At 51.9% G+C, this 24,520-nt stretch overlaps 1 protein-coding gene across 1 annotated transcript; it reads left to right on the top strand.

Annotated features, from left to right (window-relative positions):
• Positions 1 to 3,188: 3,188 nt before the first annotated feature.
• Positions 3,189 to 10,700, top strand: IUM83_03601 (putative SET domain-containing protein; the record flags this gene model as incomplete). Its single annotated transcript, XM_067927617.1, has 4 exons — positions 3,189 to 3,196; positions 3,271 to 3,349; positions 3,830 to 3,899; positions 10,519 to 10,700. 4 exons carry the CDS (start codon positions 3,189 to 3,191, stop codon positions 10,698 to 10,700), a joined length of 339 nt encoding a protein of 112 aa, XP_067795487.1.
• Between the last annotated feature and the right edge of the window lie 13,820 nt (positions 10,701 to 24,520).

The raw sequence follows: 24,520 nt of genomic DNA, 5'->3' as shown, positions 1-24,520 counted from the left end.
TCAGTCCCCGGAGGGCGATGATCGTAGGATAGCAATTCTCCTATGGCAGTCAATCTTAGTGCACTTCATGGGTGTGTTGCTTGAGCCGTCAATTGAGAAATGAGCGACGGAGCGATAGGAGGAGGCCAATTTTCGCGCCCTTCGAAGATCTCACATGGGTTAAAGTTGGGGGACCAATAGCAGCGCTAGCTAGCACTACTAATACTGGGATGAAGAGTTAGCCTTAAATGCCACTTTCTCTATGAGGATTAGCGCGGAGATCTACTACAACTAACAGAGTATCCTGTATGTTTGTCTGTAAGTCCGTCCGTTCTCTATCTTGGGGGCTTAGCCTGCCGTAGAGCATCGTCGGGGGAGCGCCCTTCCCGCCTGGCGACAGTGTATTAGTAGCCTACCCTATGGCATCCCACCATCCTTTTGACTGGCTAATCTATGCCCGATATTACAAAAATAGCCTTGCGTTATATTTATTCGTGCTGTGATAGGCTGAAATTGCCACCCCGCTAAAATTTCCGTTTTTGAATTCGAATTCGGGCGCGGCGGAGCGACGCAGGGCGCGGACGGCGGGCGCCGCTGCGAGCCCCACAGGACGCGAGCGCCGCACAGCGACGACGGTGCGCTGCGTGCGCGATATAGCAACCCGTATATGCGCCCTAAAGTCGATAAAGTTAATAGACGACGACCTTCTGGGCGTGAGCTAAATACATAATATATTATTACTGCTCTGTGATTGGCCGAAATCCTCTCTGTTAGAATATATTGCTATTCGGGGTGCCACACATTTCGCGATACAGCGCGCGAAATACAAGACGTGCGCTGGACAGGGGTGATCCCGGACCTTCAAGCACCTTCCACAGGACCTTCAAGCACGCAGGATCTTCAAGCATGTTGGACATTCGTGCACCGAACGCGATCGCGTAGTAGTAGAGCGAGCTGGAACAGCGAGCGTAACGGGTTGGGACAAACGGTATATCCAGTAGTGAAGCGAGCTGGCACAGCGAGCGTAACGGGCTACGATGAATGGTCCTTCAAGCGCGACCTGCGGGACCGTCAAGCACCGACCTGGCACAGCGAGCGTAACGGGTTGGGACGAACAGTATGGTAAGTAGTGGAGCGAGCTGGGACAGCGAGCGCAACGGGCTGCAATGAACGGTATGGTAAGTAGTGGCCTAGCGAACTGGCACAGCGAGTGTAACGGGTTGCGATAAATTGTCGATGAAGTACGCCGGACCTTCAAGCACTTCGGACCTGCAAGGCCGCAGGACCTACAAGTACCGAGCGCTATCCGTTGTAGTGGCGCGAGCTGGCACAGCGAGCGTAACGGGTTGTGACGAACGGTATATTCAGTAGTGGAGCGGGTTGGGACGAACGGTATATTCAGTAGTGGAGCAAGCTGGCACAGCGAGCGGAACGGGTTGCGAGCAACGGTATGTTCAGTAGTGGAGCGAGCTGGCACAGCGAGCGTAACGGGTTGAGACGAAAGGATTGCCAAGTAGCGTAACGGGTTGCGCCGAACTGTAAACCCACCGGAGCGATGCGGAGGGGGCTATGACAAATAGTGGAGCGAGCTGGAACCGCGAGCGTAACCGCCTATGACTAACCACACACACACCGCCGCGAAGCGGCGGCGATCGGCTAGTTTGTGTAGCAATCCGAGAATGTACAGTACCCAGATATGCCGATGAACCAATTCGCACTTATGAGTGTAGCCATCATAAATGGGACTGATCCCTTGTCAGACTTGATTGCGTAAAAAGTCGGCAGAGTTCGAGGTCGCCTGTAAAAAGGGTGATGAAGAGTACTGTTCTATGTACTGGCTTAGGTTATGTTGAAGTGGTTGCTGGCAGCGCTCAACGCCGTGGCTCGCGCTCGCGCGACTCACTCAGTCTCGATTTCATTTTTGCTTTTGCGCCACAGAGCACAAGAAAACAACCAACCAACCTTCTCCATCTCCAAGCGCTCCCGTTCAAGCACCACCCTCTCCATACCACCGGCCATGGAGCTGCTCGACGATCTGCACGGCGCCGTATTGCAGCAGCGCGAGGAAGAAGTGACCAACTCTTCTCGAACGTGACTGACTTGAGGGAGTTTATCTCGGCGCGTGAACCTACTGCCGACGTGAATATCGCCGTGAAGATGTGTTGCTGCGCCTCCGAGAGGTTGAATACCGACAATGGTACCCACGTCACGCTGATCAACTCCATGGCTCATGGTCTCTTTGAGGAGGTCCAGGAGACGCTGTCGGAGTTGAACTCGGTCAACCGAAAGCCGCCATCATCCAGATCACTGTGTGGGATGCAAAGAAGAAACCTGGTTCGCCCAGACCTGGACGCTTGAGCTTCCATGTTGGCGGTGTTTACGAGTTCTGACAAGTCCACAACATCGGCTACTTCTCCGACATTGCCAAGGGCAGTGTGCAGCTCAAAGGAGCTATCGCGTCGCGGACCGGATTGTGGAGATACATCCTCCGGCTTTGAAGCGCAAGGATGGCCAGACACCATCCACCCGAAGCCCAAGGCTCGCGCTCTTTATCAGTATGATGAAAACGAAGAGGAAAAGCATGGCGATGCGCAGGAAGTGCTGCGGCGGGTGCCGCGGCGTGCAATGCTCCTCGTACGAGGAGTGCTGGCGCCTCGCGTGGCGACAGTAACGACAAGCGCTGCGAAAGCTGGCCCTAACGACGCTGGCGGTGGAATCAAACAAAGTGCTGGAGCACAGGCGACGATTTTTCATGCTGGGGTGGTGATGTGTGAAGAGTTCGAGTGCCGATCATGAAGAGTGTAGTGTTGCAGGATGTAAGGTTAAGGACGTCAGGAAGGGACCACACTTGCAGATGTACATGCATTTGTAGGGAAGCTCGCACTTGCATTAACATGACGGATCACTAGTGGACATTGTTTTTGTGTCAAGCTTACTGTAGTAAAGAGCGATGGGTAACGTTCGCAGTGTTGTTGAAGCTCCGAAGGTAGTACGCCTCAGGTCATCGGTAAAATAGTTCTAGATCACTTCGAAATCATCCGCCGACGGGCAGTTGGTTGTTGCTGTACGCCATTACTTCGGAATTTGACTTCAGCGCAGGAAGGATAGATATCCTATGGCGTCGCGCCGATTGCGTCGTCAGACAACCATGGATCGCGTTTTGCTCAGGAGAGAGGCGGCGGGTAATTTTCGACGTGAAAGGTGGACAGCTGGGCCGGTATGCAAATTGTGTGTTTGTCTGTTGCTGGACTTCATGCTAAACTTATCTGCAACGTTGGTGGAGGAACGTAGTGTTCTGCAGGCTCTCATGGAATATGAAGTTGCTGGCCAGAATATATTTCCGTATAGACCAAGACGTGTTCTCGACGAAGTACGCTGGTCTCATATTCAGCACAAAGCTCAGTGTTGTCTAATGCCATTCGTAGGACGAAATCCCGAAGTGTAGGTGAAATTCTAGCCAAGAGGAGACTGTGGCATGTGGTGATGGCTGCGAAAATCGCTCGGTACGCCTGTTGACGAAAATATCCATCCCTAAGGTTTAACGTGATAGCCTAATCACTATATAGATGCAGGTCGAATGTGTGCGCGGACAATGCGCCACAGGAGGTCCCTGCAGCAACCAGAAAACACAGGATGGTAGTAACGTGCCGCTATCGGTGAAGAAGCTCCCTGGCAAAGGGATCTCACTGTTTGCCGACCAGCAAATTTTACCAGGTACATTTGTGTGCGAGTACACGGGTGAGGTAATTCACATCACAGCCTACCATCGCCGGGAAATGGTAGGGTACAACATACGTGGAGGCTTGCTAATTTGACATTAACTTTCGAGGTCTGGTGCCTATACATGTAGGAGTTGAGAGGAGCCACCAACTACTACGGCATGACAGTTGGAAGAAATGAGGTTATTGATGCCAGAGGAGGTGTGTGACGTGGACGTCCGTCTGCCAATGAGATGGCAGAGGACTCCCACGTCAATTGCTAATGCATACCTTTCTGTTTACGCTGTACAGCGTAATAAAACATTGCATGGTTTATATTCGTTACATGCTATCCTACTGGTCAATATCAAGAATAATCATGATTATGGGACGCATAAACATGGAGTTTCATGCGACCTCATTGGCTAAAAATCCTTGAGATGTGCAAGAATCAAGTTTTCGAGCCGAACTTTTGATTATGGGACGCGAGTCGCATATTTGGATCAAGCTACGTTTTGGATTAGTATATTCTCATTGGTAGATCAGGATAGAATTAGGATCTGAGATTGATAGACTTTAGGATGGGACCTGGATACTTGTTTGCGTGTCCAGGTCGCCAAGAACTACTGGTTGTGCGGCGGCAATGAGCCGACGCCAAACTAACGATTCAATCAATCACTTTTCAATTTCCAATCTTCCTCTCAAGTGTTCGACGGGCGCCCGCCACTGCGCCCTCAAGCTTCGGGTCTTCGCATTGGTTTGTGTGACATAGTAGCACTTGCCGTGTCAAGCTTCGGTTCAAGTTCAAGAAAGGTTTACTCGTGGCCACATCGTGGGAAGCGAGTTTTACCTGTGACTATTGGAGCCAGCCACATCGTGGGGAAGCTCTAGGTTGCGAACGTGCAGCTTTTGAGGAGCACACTTCGAAGAAGTGGGTACATTATCACTCCGTGTGGCCGGTGGAAATACCACGTAGGGGCTTTGCCTCCGCCTAGATCGGATTGTACCTAACCTTCGCTGTGTGCTGGGCTTTCACTAGAAGCCGGTTTAGCACCAGGGCGCCTGCATTGTGTCTGCGAAAGCGGAACTTTGTAGAAGTATAACGGTCCTTGGTTACCCGGTGGTAGTCCCTTGCCTCTTTTTTCGATCTTTGGAGTCGGTCTATGGCCCGCTACAAGAAGGGTCACAACCAAAGCAGTAAGAGGAAGCATCAGAAAGCGAGTGACGTCAAAGTATCATCGACGTCCACTCCTGCTCCTCCACCTGTTACGGCGATTGACACCAGTCTTTTCTTCTCGCCAGCCGAGGCGGAGAGTTTCGCTAAACTTCAAGTGGATCTCCTCCGCCAGGTCAAAACGGCTAAGCGGGTTTTGGGCAAGTTTCGCAAAGAGACTTTCTGGATCAAGGTCGAGAGCATTGAGGCCCAGGTTGATCGTCAACTTAACCTGGCGTTTCTGAACCTTTTGGAGTGCCAAGACAACCTTGCTGCGAAGCTTAACAGCCTTATTCGCCAGAAACCGCAGCAACACTAAGTTGTAAAACACTTTTTGAGTTTTTAATTCCTTTTCCGTTTTATTTCGCCGTATTTTACGGATCACTCACCGAAAAGTCCATCTGTCCTACCCCTAATGACTATGACAAGGAGTAGGGCAGCTGAGAGTGAATCGCCTAACCCGCGGCAACGCCAAGTGCCACGGACGGCTCAAACGGAGGCGGCAACGCCGCAGGAAGCTCACCACGAAGTCCCACCCGCCGGAACGGCAAACGTTGCACCTGACGCAATGTCAATGCAACAGTTAATGATCTGGTTAACGCAACAACAGCAAATGTATCAGACGCAGATGCAAACGCAATTTCAGATGCAAATGCAGCAAGCCAATAACCGTTTTGAACACTTGCTCGCATCGCAAGGTGAACGACGGAAGAAGGATCCTCCCATGTATGAAGGGAAATTCGGTGAAGATTTGGAACTATGGATCTTTGCCATGGAGGAATATTACGCTAACAAGCGCGGATTGATGGAGGCCGATACGTCCGATTTTGTGACCATGATATCCAGCAGTTTAGGTAAATCTGTGCTAAACTGGTATCGCGCTTTTTCGTCAGATTGTGAAGTGGCAGGAGTTCCCAAAACATGGCAATTATTTAAGGCGAAGCTACGTGAACGCTTTCACCCCAAAGACTTTGAATACAATCTACGTGAGCGATTGTTTCAGCTGAAACAACACGGGACCATCCATGAATATGTGTCATCATTTCAGGATCTGATGTCTCAATCCGAGTTGGAGATTTCGGAGATGGAGAAGCGGTTCTACTTTCAGAACGGACTTCGGTCGGAGACAGCGAAAAAGGTGAAAGAGCTCAGTCCAAGATTCTTGCATGAAGTAATTGAGATTGCAACGAATTTCGAGTTTGCTCACTATGGAGGACTCTCGGCAAAGACCACAGCGAATCACCAGCCTTCTTCGAAAGCGGCATCATCTGTGAAACCAGCGGCTAACAATACAAGCAAGCCGCCGGAGCGAAAGCTGTCACCGAAGAGTGGACCAAAAGAGGATTGGCGAAAGTCAGCCACTTGTCATAATTGTGGACAAGTCGGTCATATCAAGCCGCAATGCAAGTCCACCAAGGAAAGCAATCACTATGTTGGCGGATCATTCTACGCCATTTTGGAAGTGAAAGCTTTAGCCTACAATCAGGAGGAGGCAGCGACTGACGTCTCAATATTCGTCGACAATGGAAGCAGCCTCAACGGTGTCACTGAAGATCTAGCTGTACGACTTCAGCTGGACATCAAGGAGCATCCTGACGACATGATGACAGTTCGTCTAGGATACAACCAAACAGTGCAAAGACCAAGACGTACCGTCGAAATGATGTTGCAGATTCCGGATTTCCCGGTGACGTGTGAAACGTTTACGGTCATGCCTGTCCCGGAGGATAAGGATGTGCTTCTCGGAATGAAGTAGCCTCGGGAGAATAACCCGGACATCGATTGGGAACGTTTACTATTGCGCCCGCGTACAAGGACTGAGGAACCCCAGGCTCTTCAATTGGTGGTACCTAACAGACCTCGAACGCGTATGATTGGAGGCCGTCGTTTCAAGAACGCAAACCAGAACCGCGAAATCTTCCATTACTACCGTCGGCATGGTCACAAGGGTGCGTTCGGTGAAACGAAACTGATCACAACGAAGCAATTTCTGAAGGAACTCCGCAAAGAGAAGGATATCGAAGCTGTGTTTGTTGTCAATCCACACGACTCAGAAAAGGCTGAGCGTTTTAAACAACAAGGATGGGAGGCACTGGTGAACAACCCCGCATATGAAGTCTTGCTCAAGTATCGCGATACTGTGTTTCGCACTGAGCTGCCAAGTACCACACCGCCTGTCCGCGAAGGGATTGAACACGAAATTCAACTTCAGCCGGGAACACAACCGATTTCGGTGAAACAATGGCGCCAAAGCCCGGAGCAGCGAACGGTGATCCAGGATTGGACGAAAGTGATGGCGCAGGCAGGTATTATTCGACCTAGCACCTCTGCATTCAGCGCTCCGACGTTCTGCGTCAAGAAGCCCGTGGGTTGGCGCATTGTGCACGATTATCGTCAACTCAATAGTGCCACCATTTTGCCAGCGATACCGATGCCGAGAAAGGAGGACACATTTGATGCGATGGGCGGTAGTTACTGGTTCTCCTGCATGGACCTCTTGTGGGGATACTATCAGGTTAAACTTCGTGAAGCTGATATTCCATTTACTGCTTTTCGACGCCCGATGGGCTGTTTGAGTATCTTGTAACCCCGATGGGTTTGAGCGGTAGTCCGGGCACATTTAACAGGCTGTTACAGCGGGTGTTCAGTGACTTGCGCGATGTGATGCGCATCTATTTTGACGACATCTACGTTTTTACGCAAGACAAGGACGTGCAGGTGCATGTCGACGCGTTGGACAGAGTGCTTCAACGGTGTCAAGAACAGCAATTGTACGTAAAATTGTCGAAGTGTCAGTTCTGCGTCGAAGAAATCCCCTGGCTCGGTGACTTTGTGGGTCGTCATGGTGTTCGAATGGACCCTGACAAAGTGCGCGTAATCAGCGACTGGCCGATTCCACGGACCAAGAAACAAATGGAAAGCTTCTTAGGTACGGCGGTCTACGTCTCGCGTTTTTGCGCCGACTTCGCACAATTTGCAGGCCCACTGCACGAAAGTACTAAGGGTTTACGCCCAAAGGAAACGTTACACTTGTCTGAGCATCAGTTGGAATGCTTCCATGAACTCAAACGCCGTCTCTCCACCCCTCCTGTACTACAACTTCCTGATTTCGACAAACCGTTCGGTATTCGTATGGATGCCTCGAATTTTGCCATAGGGGGAGTCTTGTTTCAAAACGAGGGAGGGTTGGAGCATCCGATTGCATACACAGGACGCAAAATGAAACCAGCGGAACTCAACTACCCTGTTCGTGAGCAGGAGTTACTGGCTATCATGCATGCCCTTCGTGTGTGGAGAGTTTACCTTCTCGATCGCCCATTTACCGTGGAGACAGACCACAAGAGCATCGAGACTATATTGACGCAAAAGACAACCAATCGTCGTGTTGCGCGCTGGTTTAACGAGCTAGATGAATTCCAACCGCAGTTCAAGTGGATTCCAGGAGAAAGTAACCAAGTGTCGGATGCAATGTCCCGAAACCCACTCTTTGAGCATAAAGCCGCTCAGGTTAGTCTCAGTGAGCTCATCGAAGCTGCTCGAAACCGTGAAATTGTTACTAGTATCCAAACACCAAGTGCGACTGTGACGCACTCGGCCAAATAACTATACTCTACCGACCGGAGAGTTCAGGAGTTGTTGCAGAGTATTTCTAGTGGTAAAGAGGTACCACGCTACTCTGTGAAGAATGGATTGTTATTTTACCAAACGAGAGATGATGAAAATGCTCGACTGGTAATTCCGGATAATGAAGATCTGAAGAACCGTGTTATTTGTGAAAACCACGATGTGGTCACGGCAGGTCACCCCGGATACCTTAAGACATACTTGGGTGTCCAGAAAAGTATTACTGGCCCAAGATGTCGAAATACATTCAACGCTATGTCAACACGTGTGAACGTTGTCAGCGGAATAAGGCACGCCAAACGAAGCAGCCCGGACTACTACAGCCTTTGGAGATCCCAGGAGGTAGATGGGTTGATGTGTCGATGGACTTTATGATTGCACTGCCGAGCACAGAAACCGGAAAAGATGCCATTATGGTTATTGTAGACCGGTTGACGAAGCGTGCGAAGTTCATCGCAACCAATACGAATGCGACAGCAGAAGAGACTGCTGCGCTATTCATGGTCAATTATGTGAAAGACCATGGCGTGCCGAAATCGATCATTTCAGACAGAGACTCCAAATTTACGTCCAAGTTCTGGCAAGAAGTGATCAAGACTTTGGAGACGACCCACAATCTGTCGTCTGCCTTTCGCCCACAGACTGATGGTCAGACCGAACGTACTAATCGGTTTATTGAAGACTATCTTCGGGGTGTTGTGAACCCATTCCAAAATGACTGGGATGAATATTTGCATCTCGCTGAATTCGCGTACAATAGACGTGTTCATTCCTAAATCGGTATGTCACCGTTTGAGGCTGATCTGGGTTATGTGCCCTATATGCCAGATGATGTGGCTAGGGACCCGGAATTTGAACAGTTGCACAACTCGGCGCAAGAACTTCTGCTCAAGCAAGATGCAATTTTGAAGATGGCACAAGATGCAATGAGTGAAGCCCAAACTCGTATGAAGTCTTACTACGACAAGAACAGGCTTGCTCAAGACTTCAAACCTGGAGATATGGTACTCCTAGATGGACGAAACTTGGACATTCGTCATAAAGGCTTCGCACAGTCAAAGAAGCTCGCACCGCGGTTTATTGGACCTTACCCGGTCGTGAAACAAATTCATCGTGACTCATACGAGCTGAAGTTATCGAAGGGTCTCAAGTTGCATCCCGTATTTCACACCTCATTGCTCAAGCCGTATCGCAGTGATGAATCACGGTGCCAAAGTGTGAACAAAGTGATTTTGAAGGACGGTACGGAAGGTCAACTTGTGCGCGAAGTCATTGGTCATCGTAACAAGAAGAAGAAACTCCAATACCGGATTTGGTGGCTTGGTGAATCACGCGAAGAAGCAACGTGGGAACCAGTAGAGAACCTGAATCAGATTCCAGGTCTCATTGACAAGTACTGGGAAACGAAGAAGAGAAAGCCAGCTTCGAAATAGCGGGGTCTTCTTGGAAGGGAGGTCATGTGACGTGGACGTCCGTCTGCCAATGAGATGGCAGAGGACTCCCACGTCAATTGCTAATGCATACCTTTCTGTTTACGCTGTACAGCGTAATAAAACGTTGCATGGTTTATATTCGTTACATGCTATCCTACTGGTCAATATCAAGAATAATCATGATTATGGGACGCATAAACATGGAGTTTCATGCGACCTCATTGGCTAAAAATCCTTGAGATGTGCAAGAATCAAGTTTTCGAGCCGAACTTTTGATTATGGGACGCGAGTCGCATATTTGGATCAAGCTACGTTTTGGATTAGTATATTCTCATTGGTAGATCAGGATAGAATTAGGATCTGAGATTGATAGACTTTAGGATGGGACCTGGATACTTGTTTGCGTGTCCAGGTCGCCAAGAACTACTGGTTGTGCGGCGGCAATGAGCCGACGCCAAACTAACGATTCAATCAATCACTTTTCAATTTCCAATCTTCCTCTCAAGTGTTCGACGGGCGCCCGCCACTGCGCCCTCAAGCTTCGGGTCTTCGTATCGGTTTGTGTGACAAGGTGTTGGTAGTCTCGCGAAATGCGCGAATCACAGCTGCAGGCCAAATTGCGTCGTCGAACGCTGGGAAGTCGGAGGTGAAATTTGCTGCGGGATTTTTGCGAAGAGGTCTATCGAGGATGAAGAGGAGATTACGATCGACTATGGAGGTGGAAACGCAGCGACTACGGTAAGTGGATGCTGACTGTGTAATATGTGTTAATGCAGTTTGTAACGCGGTACTATTAAAGCGCAGGAAAAAAATGCATGTGCAGGGAACCTGGATGCCCCGGTCTGGTGCCGATGTAGGCGAATCGAGGTAAAGTGTCCATAAAGTGACGAAAGTTTGCACAGTTGGTGACTCGGTGATAAGTTTTTCAGCAAAAAGGATACGCCAATGCAAGTTGCTGCTGGAAATGTGGACGAGATGCTTTTCCTCGTAGCAGAAAAAAATGTTATCAAATCTGGTGCTATACATCTAGGTTGCGTGTTAGCTTTGAATAGTAAAATTTGTTTGCTACGTTGTGTATATTGACTAGAAGATTCAGTCCGGAACCGTACTCGGCATGCAGACGTCAAGTGCCTGCCGATGGTGATCAAACTCGAATCCGACCAAACCCAAACCGCAGCATGTTTGCTGAGCTTGAAGTGTTACAGTTCCCTCACACGACCGTAGCCTTGCCGGACGTTTAGATTCGTGTGCATTCACGTACGGTCGGACAATTGCGATCTAGAACTCGGTCGACTTCGACAGGCGACAGGACCCGTTCAACGCAGCTTTCGTCGGGTGCGCGTCCAGCAAACCAAAGAGTGCTGTGTCGGCATGGGTAGCCGCGTGCCACGCAGGTGCCGCTGGGATTCTTGAAGTGCGGCAATCCAAAACCCGCACTCACGACCGCGCAATCTATGTCGGATACTGGACGTGCTTGAAGCGCATCTACATCGGCAAACACCGTCGAATGTAGAAGTCGGTCGACTTCTACAGGCGACAGGATCCGCTCAACTCAGCTGTCGTCGGGCGCGCGTCTAGCAAATGAAACTGTGCCGTGGTGGCAGCGGGAGCCGCATGCCACTGAGACTCTTGAAGTGCGGCGATCCAAACCTCGCACGGCCGACACCGCCGCTAGAGATCGAACTGCGAAGAACTTTGTGTGGATATGCGTTGCTATTTGTAAGGCCATGTGAAAGGGGACGGTGGGGGCGTTGCGTCGCCCCCCCCCCCCCCCCCCCCCCCAAGCAACCCGTTCACCGGGATGCTGCCACACTAGTTATTATTGTTATTAAACTAGCGGAGCATCACGAATACGTTTTGCTTGATGGGGCGACACCTCACACCAAGCCTCCTAGGAGCCTGGGGGAGGGAGGGGCGGGCTCCTGGGCCCTTGGTGGGAGCCCAAAAAGTCGCGAGCCCGGGCTCCCGGGCTCCTTCGTTAAATAGGTTAAGTGAAAAGAGCCATCCCAAACTGTGAGACCCCGGCGTTAAGGGCTCCTCTCATCTGGTGCTAAATACTGGTGTTAAATAATTTCCGTGTGATTGGCTGCAATGAAGGTTCTTCAAGTTCAAGTCTAGAGGGCATAGGAACGAAAGCCATGCCATTAAGGACAAGGACGGAGAATCAACAACATTGGGGTACTCTCGGATCGACAGTAGTTGCCTGGACACATGCTTGAGGCTTTGGGATCTCCAGAATGGCGATCTTCGAGCGCAATCAAGCGAAAGTCTCAGGAAGAAGTCTAGTTACTCTTAACCAATCAGAGAAGGATGCGAAGAGTCCGTCGAGCTTTCAATCTAAATTTGAAGAGCCCGAAATAGGAGCCCTGAGGAAGCCCGCGTGGGAGGCTCCTCGTTCTCGTACTTAAGTGAGGGGAGACCGAATGTTGCCCATACCGAGCTCCACCGGGCTCCCCGAACCCTGGGATCTTACAAGGCTTGCCTCAATCTATGTGGACATAGTTTTGGGCGAGGCTCCCTCACATTTCCTGGAAGATCATCCCCGCCATAGCGAAAATGAAGACGAAACTACAGGCAGAGGCTACCAACTACAGGCAGAGGCTACCAACGGTCCGTCAAAGGAGGGGACAGCAGACAGCTTAGCAGTGCGTGCTTTATAATATGTGGCTGCAGCGTGATACGGTACCTCGTGATACAAGAGCACTCGGGATCTACTGCGGCTGCTATCGAGTTACTCTCATCGCTCAAGCCGTGTACTGTTCTACTAATGTATCTGAACATTTGCTGATGCAGGGCGCCATAGGGTTGTTCAGTCGTATTCGACGAGTAAGGTTAGCATGCTGTACTAGCTTTCGCCCGAAGCTGTGCAGCTTACTGCCCACTAGTGCAGCAACACAAGCAATACTCATCAAAGCAGGCTCGTATGCCTCGCGCTCTCTCACTACATGCGCGCAAAGCGCATGAGCTCCGCCATCAATAGCCACGAGTCGGGTGGTGAAATGCCACCACATGCTGAACGATACGATAAAAACACCACATGCATATACATTTCGCCACGCAACCTGTTCGGACGTTCTGCTGGTATACCCCCCCCCCTGAACAGCCGCTTGCACCAGCACCACCGCCTATACCTCGTGGGCGAGCACTGCACCGAAGGAGACCTCTACACGCACCTCACCTCCGCCACGCGGGGCGGCTCGTGGACGAACCGACACGTAATAATGCAGATCTTGGCTGGCGTCGCCTTCCTTCACGTGAAAGCGGATATCTGGTCGCTGAGCGTCCTGTGGTTCGTACTGCTCACGGAATCCCCGCTCGTCTCAATCGCGCCTCGGCAGAACAAGATCTTTGTCGTGTCAAACTATTATTCTGGGCGCACGACAATCTACCGGCGTACGCTGCTGCAACCCCTCCTCCCTGGAACAGGTTGCGCAGTGGCGCGCCACAGTCGTAGTGCCCAGCATCCACGACGGTCGCAGCTCGCAGCAGCCGCAGACTTTTTACGCCTACTTCTTACGCTGCGCCGTTTTTACGATATATATTAAGGATTGCAGTTTTTCCCGCTAAATCAGGACATATTAAGCGGTCTTAACAGGCCTTCAATTGGGCAAAACTTAGCGATTTACGTCATTTCCGCGGACCCCATAGTGAAGGCGTTTTTTTCCTGTTTAATAACTTCGAACCTTGCTGTCGCCGGTTCACCTGGCGCAACAGTACAACATTTTCTGCAAAAATGCCACACTCTACAATGTTCGTAAACATAGTTTTTTTTTGCAAAAACGGTCTCTAGTAGACAAAATTCTAAATTGTACACCTAACCCATTCTCAAAACTGCTAAGTCCCTTGGTAAATCGTAAATCAGAATGTAAATCAGAGTAATGTACTACACAAATCCATAAAAAAGAGTCCCATGATTATAGGGGGGCTTCGCCCCAATAAGATTTTCAATATTGGCGCCTAGACCGCGTTTTGCTGCCAAACATAACAAATGTAGCCGTCTAGAGGCACGCCTGCGGTACCCATCTCCCGGTCGGTCTCGCTGCGCGCGGCAATGCTCGCTAAGTGGAGGCCGCCAACTTGGCACGCACTTAAACGATGTGTACCGAAAAGACCGCAACCTGGCGCTGAAGTTCCACGTTTTTGTGAGGCAGTCTTTGCAGCGCATCCTGCTAAGTACGTGGCCAAGTTTTCGGCCTCCAGTTAGGGAGCAAGGACAGAGCCCGTCTAGAGTATACTTCTCCAAATTGCGTTGAATGTGATTGGATATTACTCCACCAGCGCTTGCCACATCGTCAGCTCCTGTGAGGCTGTCCCGAATGACGGTGAAAGATATTTATCAAAAGTCATCACAAACATATCACAATCATTGTAATTGGTTGTTAAGGGCTCACTTTGCAATCGAAGGCATAATCACACACGGCGGCTGAGGAAGCCGGGACGAAGGTCAGCGCCGAGACGGAGCACACCAATTTTCCCGTCGTTTTCACGTTCAATGTCCGTCACATCACAACTGCCCTGTCATGTTCTTCGCTGAACAGCGGGGAACACGAAGTTCGCCTCAATTACCGGCTCAGTCAACTGTGACAGCCTGTCAATGCACAACCCAGTTATAGTTGGTTGATACACTCGTTTAATTTGCTGGAAAAGACGCCTTGCAGCTCGGATGGAAGGTAGTCGACTTCAGAAACTTGACATCGTCTTCGTAGAGCTTGTAGTGCTCGCACTGGTCATTCATGTGCGCCTGCGTACAGAACTTGCACCACCGGAAGCACCACTGCACTCAGTGACACGGGTCACTACAGGCAGCGCACGGCCCATACTTCGGACGTCCGCGACGCCCTAGTTCACCCCACCGAATTCGCCTGGCTTCGTCCTGGCGCCCTACGGCCATCGGTACATTCGTGCGACCTTGAGTGTCCGGTCGCAGAGTTGTGATACTGCGCACAGTATCAGCCACGTCGCCGTAATCTTTTCTGATTTATAATCGAATTAGTATGAGCGTCCAGAATGATTGCTCACGTCCGAGAGATCATCAGCGTTGGCTCGGTGACGTGGTGTGATAGACATGCGGTCCTACCAGGCGTCGAAGAGATCGTTTAATGATGCCTCGGTGGCGGCGACCTGCCTGATGTGCCGTTTGGAGTTTCTTCGTTCGGAGTCGGGAGACTGGGGATTTGGAGATGACTTAACGTAAAACCTTATTTTAGGTTTTCTCGAAAATCCTCGATTTTACGTTGGTTGGGAAACGTGCAAGTAGCGTGGGAAATGTTGTAGTATCGATGTTCGGTAGTCTGGTCGACTGCGATCGGTAGTAGGACATGAACGCCTCGCAGAGCACAATGGAGGAGGCGACACAGATCGCTCTCCAGGAGGAGTGCAAACAGGCTCGTACCTTCGCCACAATATGGCAAAGCAACCCTGTGTCGGGAGGAGCGCCAAATGTGCTTCTGGCAAAAGGAGTTCCAACGACCCAATTCCCATGGATTTGGGCATGGCCGAGCAGAGCGACATTCGCTGCTTCGGCTGTGGCAAGCTTGGGCACTTGAAACGTGCCTGCCCTGCGGGATGACAAAAGAAGAGGCACCCTTCTAAACCCTTTGGGCTAAGGATCGCTGGCAGAAGCCGCGGCCCAGGGACCAGGGGAACGCAGGACTCCAGTAGGGTCGGGGTGCCCTACTGGGGGCTCCAAAGTCTTCATGGAGGGGTGGGTGGGGTGGCGCGCGCCAAGGGGACTTAGCCCCTGAGAGTCTATGTACTCGTATCGGAGAAGGGCAGCGATGGGCAGCTCATTGTGCACGCGAATGTACCGGAATATGATCATCCTTGAGAGTCTTGATCGATTCTGGGCGTCAAAGAACTTTGCCCGCCGCCAGACAGTCGCGCGGAACCGCGACAAGTATGTCGATGCTCTACGTGCCACCAAAGGCAACGGGTTTGTAGTGGGTCTAACTTGACTCACTACTTTACCTTACACGTCGCGCTACGTGTATGAGGAAGCGTAAGTACTTAGTAATAACTTAGGTTAATTATATTTGAATACACAAATATAATTTAACTTAGATAAAACTCCAAGTAGCTAGTTTAAGGTAAAATGAGAACCGTATTGTTTGTAAATTGATCTTCCTCCTAAATCTGCTAAAACTGTTTATCATCTATGAAAGGGGTTGGCAGCGGCTGGCTGTCAGAGCCCCGCCAATATGCACGTCTCTGATTGGTAGAAAGATGCTGCTTTCTACCAATAGGATCTTTGGGTAGGTGTGGACCACTCATTGTGGTGGTCCACTTCAATGTATCCATTAGTGTGACTTACACCAAGGTGAGAAAGTATCTAAAACTTTCAACAGATATCCTGTCTGTTAAAATCACAAGTGGCTTGTAGCCACTTGTACGTGTAACTTCGTTACACCATCCCCCCCTTAAGGTGAGACGCGCGGGGTCTCCGCACGTCAATCTTCTGAATTGACCATTCGTCAATTCTCCGCGTTTGGAGAAGAAATCTGCGCTCATTCAACGATGAGCGCGCCTCAAGAATAGAAGACTCCGAAGTCGGTGGAGAGTCATCTCTCCATCGACGACTACTTCGAACGCCAGAAGGCGAAGTATGGCGACGTCGTCGACTTCGACGACGACGATGAAGATATGGAGGGCGAGGAGGACTCGCCCTCAAAGCGTAAAGACTCAGTGTCGAGCGAATCGCTCGACCCTCATGCCAAGAACATTCGCCCGCGTGAAGGGGACGAATCAGACGCTTCGAGTTCGAAGCGTTCGCGTACTGAGAGCGATACCCCACTCGCTTCTGCTGGGGCTCTCAGTACTCCACGCGCTGCTGCTGCAGCGCGTGATTTCAAAGCTCTAGGCTCTTCGTGCGCTGCGCCTGCACCACGCGATCCGTGGATGCCGTCCGCGCTCGAGATCTCGGGCCGGTATGGTAACTCGGTACCTCCGAATGAGGTACCGCTGTACGTATGCAGCGCCATCAAAGATGACGCCGTGACTGCCGAATTGCACTTTGATGCGGGGACGCATCAAAGGCGCGATTACTACATCGGACTCTTTCATGAGCTCCGATGGTTTCAAAGCAAGAAGACATCTTCTCGCAGCAAAGTGCCTGAGTGACAGGCACTTTGTCAAAATTGGAATGCTTGTGTTGAGAACTTCAGCAAGAAGCCGAATGCTTACCGTGATCGGACTAAGCAAGGGCGTGATCGCTTCGAGACGTACGCGAAGCGTGGAAAGTTGGAACAGCTCCACGTTGCTGCGGAGGAGGCTAATGTGCCGTGCGCTGTGCCCGAGGGCTTTCAGTGCGCGAAGTGTTTCCCAGGCGCGGTCCGCTTGAGCGACCGCGACCTGAACGGGTACACGTCGTTCCGTGTGCCCGAGAGTCTCAAAGAGCTCCGTGCTAAGTTCTTAGCACGTGAGGGTTCGGGCGCTAGCGATGATCGCAGCGCTCGCACTATATCCGCTGCGCCAGCGCGTACTGCTCTTCGTACGCCCTCACCATTTCCGGAACGTCCTCCAGCAAGACGTTCCGCGGCTCCCATGTATCTCGATGGGGAGGAAATCCTCTCCAACGAATACGAAAACGAGCCCCTTGAGGGTTCGTTTTCGGGATACTATGGTCAACAATCCGCTCAACAATCCAGCGGGTTGAGCCGTGGGCGTCACGGATCGGCGGTGGCGGGGGTGGGAACACGCCCCGGGTATGATCAGCCCCGGGCTGATCAGTATGCGCCTCTCCACGACCGGGTGACCGTCGTGGAGCGTCTGCAGGGCGCTGAGTTCGCCGCCCTGAAACAGGAGCTGGCGAACCAGAAGGCCCAAGTCGCGGCGGTCTCGCAGACCGCCTCGAATATTCAGGTCGAGCTGGGGACCCAGACGAAGGGGTTGCTCCAGCGCGTCCGCGCGCTGGAGGAGAGGTTGCTCGTCGCCGAGGCCAAGTCCTCCGCTTCTGCCTCGGCTCCTACCGAGGCTTCGTGTCAGCCGAGCTAGATGGCTCGTGCTGCAGGTATGGCTTCAGCCGTCCGACGTAAAAGGTCGGATGGAGGCGCATGCTAGACGGTATGTCTAGCGTGTATGCGTTGCCGTGCCGTGCCAACACAGTGAACGGCCCGATGAAGCGCGGAGCAAGCTTACTTGCTCCGAAATCCGAAACTGCATGTTTAGGCAGGTTCTGAGTAGCTAACAAAACCAATGAACTAACTTGGAATTCATTTGTGTTGCGTCTGCCCACATTGTCTGCGTTCAGCATCTGTTGATCAACAGAAGTTGCTATTGAATCTTGGACAGATCGAATTACGGCTTGTCATTTGGTGATGAAATTGATTGCATTCGAGCTGAATATATTAAGCTCGCTCTCCGCTAGAGACCCGGCCTCTCCGTGGTTCTTTGCGGTGTCTGCACCCTGCGCAGACCCGTGGTCGTTGTCCTTGTTGGTGGAGGAGTCTGCGCCCTGCGCAGACTCGTGTGGTTTGTCCATTGTTGCAGCTGACACTGTGCAAGTGTCAGCGGTTTTCTGCGGCTGCTGTATTGCAGTCGTAGATACTCCCCCACTTAAAGTGGGAGCCACCACTCCGAGTAAACTCGGTAGACGTGGATGCCGCATGGCATTCACGTAGAACGGTGTATGCCCGGTCGAGGCATGCACTGAATTATTGATGGCATACTCTGCCATCGATAAGCACTCGCTCCAGTATTGGAACGAGTGAGCGTAGCTCTTCAAAATGTCGACGAGCACGCGATTCACGCGCTCGGTCTGACCGTCCGTCTGTGGGTGATCTGCAGTCGACATTGAAAGTTGGCTCCCAAGAAGTGTAAGACCAAAGATGAAGTCCAAAGACATGGACTTCCAACACTCCGACGGAGTCGGTAGTGATTGTAACGGAGCCTGTGCGGATGGCGCAGGCTTTACGCGTTGGCATACCTCGCAAGCACGGATGTACTTGCGCACCCACTTATACTGGTGGTGCCAGTAGAAGTCGCGCGTGAGAAGGACGTATGTCTTCTCACGTCCGAGATGTCCCGCAGTCGGAGCATCATGATATTCGTACATGATCCTGAGTCGCAGGTCATGGTCATTCGGCACGACAACGCGGATCGCGTTGTCGTCGACTGCATTGTAAAGCAATAGTCCGTCGTGCACCCGACAGCGGTGTGCACGTGCTCGAAGGTGCTTGGGCAGCTTCTGACGGGACTTGTCAGAAGGCGCTGTGCCATAGGCCAGCAAGAGTTTCGCGTCCGCGTCGTGCGCGTACGCGGCCTTCACATCACCCAACAGAGACGATGTGGGTTTGCTCGATCGCATGACGTCAATGGCATTGACATCAGCAGCTTCAGCGTAGTCCGGCCGACGTGATAACGCGTCGGCCACTACATTCAATCTTCCGGGTTTGTATTCGACCCGGAAGTTATACTCCGCAAAGAATGAGAGCCATCTCGCCATTCTTTGTGATATGTGTGGCGACTTCACTGCGCAGTGATGCATGGTCGGTGTAGACCACAACTGGTCTACTTCCAAGCAAATACACTCGGAATTTTGCGAGTGCATACTTCATGGCAAGGAGTTCCTTGTCATGCACCGGATAGTTGCGCTCAGCTGGCTTCAACTGACGCGATTGGTAGTAGACGACACGATCACGGCCCTCGTGATCGTGCTGCATCAACGCGCATCCGATGCGTCACATACGACGTGAAATGGACGATCTTGGTCAGCCACTGCTAAGATCGGTGCCTCAGTCAAGCCCCGCTTGACTGCATCAAATGCCTTTTGGCAATCGGTTGTCCAATTCCACACAGCTTCCTTCTTAAGAAGCTGTGACAGCGGGCGGATCTTGCCCGCGTAACCTTCCACGTACTTGCACAAGTACGTGGCCAAGCCAAGGAACTGCCTCAGTTCCTTGACACTTGAAGGCGTTGGCCATTCATTTATCACACTGACCTTTTCCGGGTCAGGGCAAACGCCATTTTTCCCTACGAGACACCCGAGGACGGGTATCTCGCTCGCCCCGAAGATGCACTTCTTCAGGTTCGCGTAGAGCTTATGTTTTCGCACAAGCTCAAGTAGCTTCCGGAGATGTACCCTGTGCATCTCTACGTCGGTCATCCCGTCCACAGCCTGGCTATGGATGAACACATCATCGAAGTAGCTCGGCGCGAAGTCGCGCACCGAGCGCAATGAGTGCGTCACGCACCTGTTGAAGGTAGCAGGGGTGTTCTTGACCCCCTGCTGCATTACTAGCCACTCCCAGAGGAGCATGCCGCTTGACGTGCTCACTGCCGTGAGAGGGATGTCGCTCTCACGTATTAGGATCTGATAGAATCCATCTCGCAAGTCGAGAGCACTGTAAACGGTGCTCCCGGCCATCGAATCGATGATGACATCTTTTCATGGTATCGGCGTCTGCGCCGGTACCGTCGCATCGTTCAGCTTGTTGTAGGCATGAACGATGCGCCATCCGCCCTGTGGCTTCTTGACACAGAACGTCGGAGCACTGTGCGGGGACTTTGATTCCCGCACTTGTCCTGCTTTGCGACGACTTTCAAAGAAGTCGTCGATCGCTTTTACCTGCTCCCGCGGCAGTGGCCACTGCCGCGTGACACAGTACTTCGTGCCCGGCACGAGATCAATCTCGTGCTGAATGTCCTTATCCTGCGGAAGCTCCGCAGGAATGTCTTCCGGGAGTACGTCTTTGTACTCCCTCAACAATTCGTAATAGGGACTTTAACGAGTCCCAACCTTGTTCCTCGAAGCGCTCTCGCTTCGTCTTCGCACTGAGAGTGTCTTCACTCTCAGTGGTACTTCCCATCAAGAGCTGCCTCAGCTCTTCGCTCTCGCTCTTCGTTCTTTCGCTGTCCGAAAGAACGCAGACTTGCTCGATGCGTCCATCGTGCAAGTCGCGCGTGAAGCGCTTCCAGCTCATGACTGGAAGCGAAGTCAACTCCGACGCCGTCGTCGGAGGATTAGCGAGTGCCATTTCCCGATACTGGAATCCAGTATCAGTGCGCATCAAGGCGTTTAACGTCTCAACGTACGGCGTCACAGCCTCAGTCTGCCCAGCAGACTGCTCTTGATGCGTCTCGGTCCCGGACCGAGACTTGCGCAGCGTTCTCCGCTTGCGCCGTCTTCTTGTTGCGCGGAACCGGGCTCCGCACAGCTGCTCTTCTGGTCCAGGCCCGGCCGTGGACAGTTGTTCGCCGGCAGACCCTGTCTGCGGGCGCGCGGTATCAAGCCCGGCTTGACCGCACGTTTCTTCGTGCAGCCCGGCTGCACGACAGCATGCAAATTGCGTCAGTGCGGTACGTTTGCAACCGTCCGCACTGTTTGCAGCGCCAACTCCCGGAGTTGACACGCCTTCGTCATCATTCGTTGGCGGAGCCCCTCATGACCGAGGGTGCGTCGACTACCGGAGCCGACGCGTCATTGTCGACCTGACCTCTTCGGGTCAGGGACTGTCCCTTACACGCTTGAACGTGGGTGTTCGTTCCCGGAACCAGCACATCTTTTTTTCTTCTGACGTCGGCAGCATTGCCGACGTTGGTCTCACTTGTGCGCGCCCTCGCGCACTTCTTGGGCACTCCAGGAAAGCAGCATTAAGCGCTGTCTCGATTGGTAAGCCGCGCGCACCTGCTAGTGCGTGCGTTGCGGTAACAGGGCCATCGCTCTCTGTTCCGCTGCCGCGGCCGAAGCGCACGAGCGTGCGCTTCTTCCAGTCTATTACCGGATCATGCCGTGCAAGCCACGGCATGCCCATTACCACGTCGAACTTATCGTCCAGGTCCAGGACGATAAAGTGTTCGACAAACGCTTGTTGTTTGTACGAGAAGCGCATGTTCACGACGCGCTTCTCAGTCTTCACGATGGCACCTGTTGCCAGTCGTACCTCCAGAAGACTTCGAGGTACATTTACCTCCTCGAAGTCAAGTCTCGGTAGGCTTCGTAGTCGAACAAAGTTGTTCGACGCGCCTGAATCTACCAAAGCTCGAAGAGAGTCACTCGCTCTCTTCGAGTAAACCTTCAAGATGACCAGGTTCGGCCTGTCATCTTGCTTCTTGCAGCGAGATCTGGTCTCACTGGGGGCTGCAGTCCTCAGTGTCGCGTGCCCAATGTCGGCACGCGTGACTGCATTACCAGTAGGGCGCCCCGCACCTACTGGATGTTCGCGTTTTTTTGTTTTGTTCGCGGCGATGCCCGGCATCGCCACGACGGCCACCATTGTAGTGCACGGGAGCCGTGCACTCTCTGATAAAGTGACCGATCCTTCCGCAACGGAAGCACCGCACATTACTTCCGTGCTGCTGGTGACCAGCAACCATTGCATTCAAGAGGTCCATTGGTTCCGGACCTCCCGTGCTCACTACCGGGCGCGGGTGCGGCCTCGGCACGTTCGCATGCAGCTCAGCCTGCCGCAGGCTAAACTCTTCTTGCATTGCGAGAGTAATCGCACCTTCGAGGGTAGTCGGGTACTCTCAGAAGAGATAGATCTTCACAGGCCCATCCCTAAGTCCCTTCATGAACGTAACGACTTTAGACGCCTAGTCTATCGGATTGGTCACGATGTTCGAGACCAAGTACCGTGCACGCTGTGCGTAAGCATGGACGTCATACTTACCCTGCTGCAGGTCGAGGAACTCCGCCCTCGACCGGAACTCGTTTTGCGGGGGATCAAACGCTTGTCTGAGCTCCTCTTTGAATACCTCGTACTGCTGAAGCTCGTATGATCTGAGGGTCGGCGCCCATACGCCCAACTCCTTGCTCGTCCGCCAAGGCAAGACATGGTGACCGCGACCTTCGACAGCGGGTCGACGATGCGTCGAGCCGCTATGGCTGTGTCGAGCTCGACAAGCCAGCGGGGGAGAGACTCGCCTTCTCTTCCCACGTAATTTCTTACGCTCAATTTCAGTGATTGAGCACGCGGTGTCGTCCCTGACGACGCCGTCACTGAGGAAGCAGCATCACGCTGCTCCTTCACGATGAGTCCTAGAGCAATACCATGTTGCTCTGTCGGCGATAGCGTACGCGGCATCGTAGCTATCGCCGCCTCACCAATGACTGTTGACAGTCGTTGGAGGGCCTCCCACTCTGGATCCGACAGGTGGCGGCAGCCAGCGCGTGCAACATGCGTTGCAGGCGTATTGGAGCTCTCCATGGGTACCTCTGTGCTCATGTAGTTCTCGGTTCCGCGTTCGTACACCTCGTACGAACCTCAAGCCGTCGGTCGTTGGACGGACTACAAAGTGCTGCCAGGTGTAGTGGGCTAACTTGACTCACTACTTTCGATTACACGTTGCGCTACGTGTATGAAGAAGCGTAGGTACTTAGTAATAATTTGAGTTAAGTATACTTGGGTATACAAGTATAATATAATTCAAATAAAGACTCCAAATAGCTTAGTTAAGGTAAAATGAGAACTGTATTGTTTCTAAATTGATCTTCCTCCTAGATCTGCTAAAACTGTTTTATTATCTATGAAAGGGGTTGACAGCGACTCGCTATCAGAGTCCCGCTACCGACTTCCTTTGTTTGTTACTGACATCTGCTTATGATTGACAAATCCTCTGATCCAATCAAATCACAGCATTCTATTCCTCTATTTATCACTGACACTATCACCGCATTGCATGCTGGCCATTAGAATCAAATTGGCGTCATGCCACGCAGATGCACAGCAATCTCGGCTGGCGAGAAGCTGAGAGTGCTATCGGCCTGGGCGGAATGCGGTGATATAAATGCTGTTATTGCCACATTTTACCCAAGGCTTGATTTGTTTGCGCAGGATCAGCGGCGCAAACTCATCTATCAGTGGCGCAAACCCCGATGTGGCTTGGAACAAGCCCCTCAAGGAGAAGATGCGCGGCTATTGGGTGGGCGACCTGCGCACACAGCTCAGGAATTGTAACGGGGTTACATAGAATAGTGACCCTGGCACTATTCAGGGATGGCTACATAAGGTCACTCCCCTGAGTAGTGACCCAATAGGCTTGAGAGCCAACCGATACATTTTATATACGATAAACGATAGGGGACTTCGGGTTTGTATGCAGGCCAAATCTGTACTAACCTATAAATACACTCAGTCTTAGATGTACCGTACTTCTGATCAATCCGTTCCCTTAGGCCAGGGACACGTGAACTGCCGTTCACTGAGAGTTTGTATACTCTCGTTAGCACACTTCTTCTGTGCAAGGTGCTCGTGTGGCCCCGTCACACTTGGTAGCACTTGTAGTCAATCCTACATCTACGCGGGTTGATTGGACTATCTGAATCCTCTGTGGTCTCAACGAGTGAGCCAAGATGGATAGAAGTGAGTTTCCTCACTTGAACGACTCGCAGTTTGAGTCAGTTCGGAAGATGGCAGGCATCTTTGGAATATATGCTCTGTGCGGCAAGGCGGATGAAACCTTGATCGCCCAGGGGGTTGTGTATAGCGTAGCCCAGGAAAACACTGGGAGTCAACAGAAGAAGAATAAAACCCAGAGTGCCGCAAAGCAAACCCTGAATCTCACCTGGCGTGAGTACCTTGCGTAATCCCTGTCGGCTCGTTTATCTTCGACGGAACGGCACTTCACCGGAGTTGTAA

Source organism: Phytophthora cinnamomi (assembly GCF_018691715.1).
Source record: "Phytophthora cinnamomi strain GKB4 chromosome Unknown Contig21, whole genome shotgun sequence".
Taxonomy (NCBI): Eukaryota; Oomycota; class Peronosporomycetes; order Peronosporales; family Peronosporaceae; genus Phytophthora; species Phytophthora cinnamomi.
This window is presented reverse-complemented; position numbering and strand designations above follow the sequence as displayed.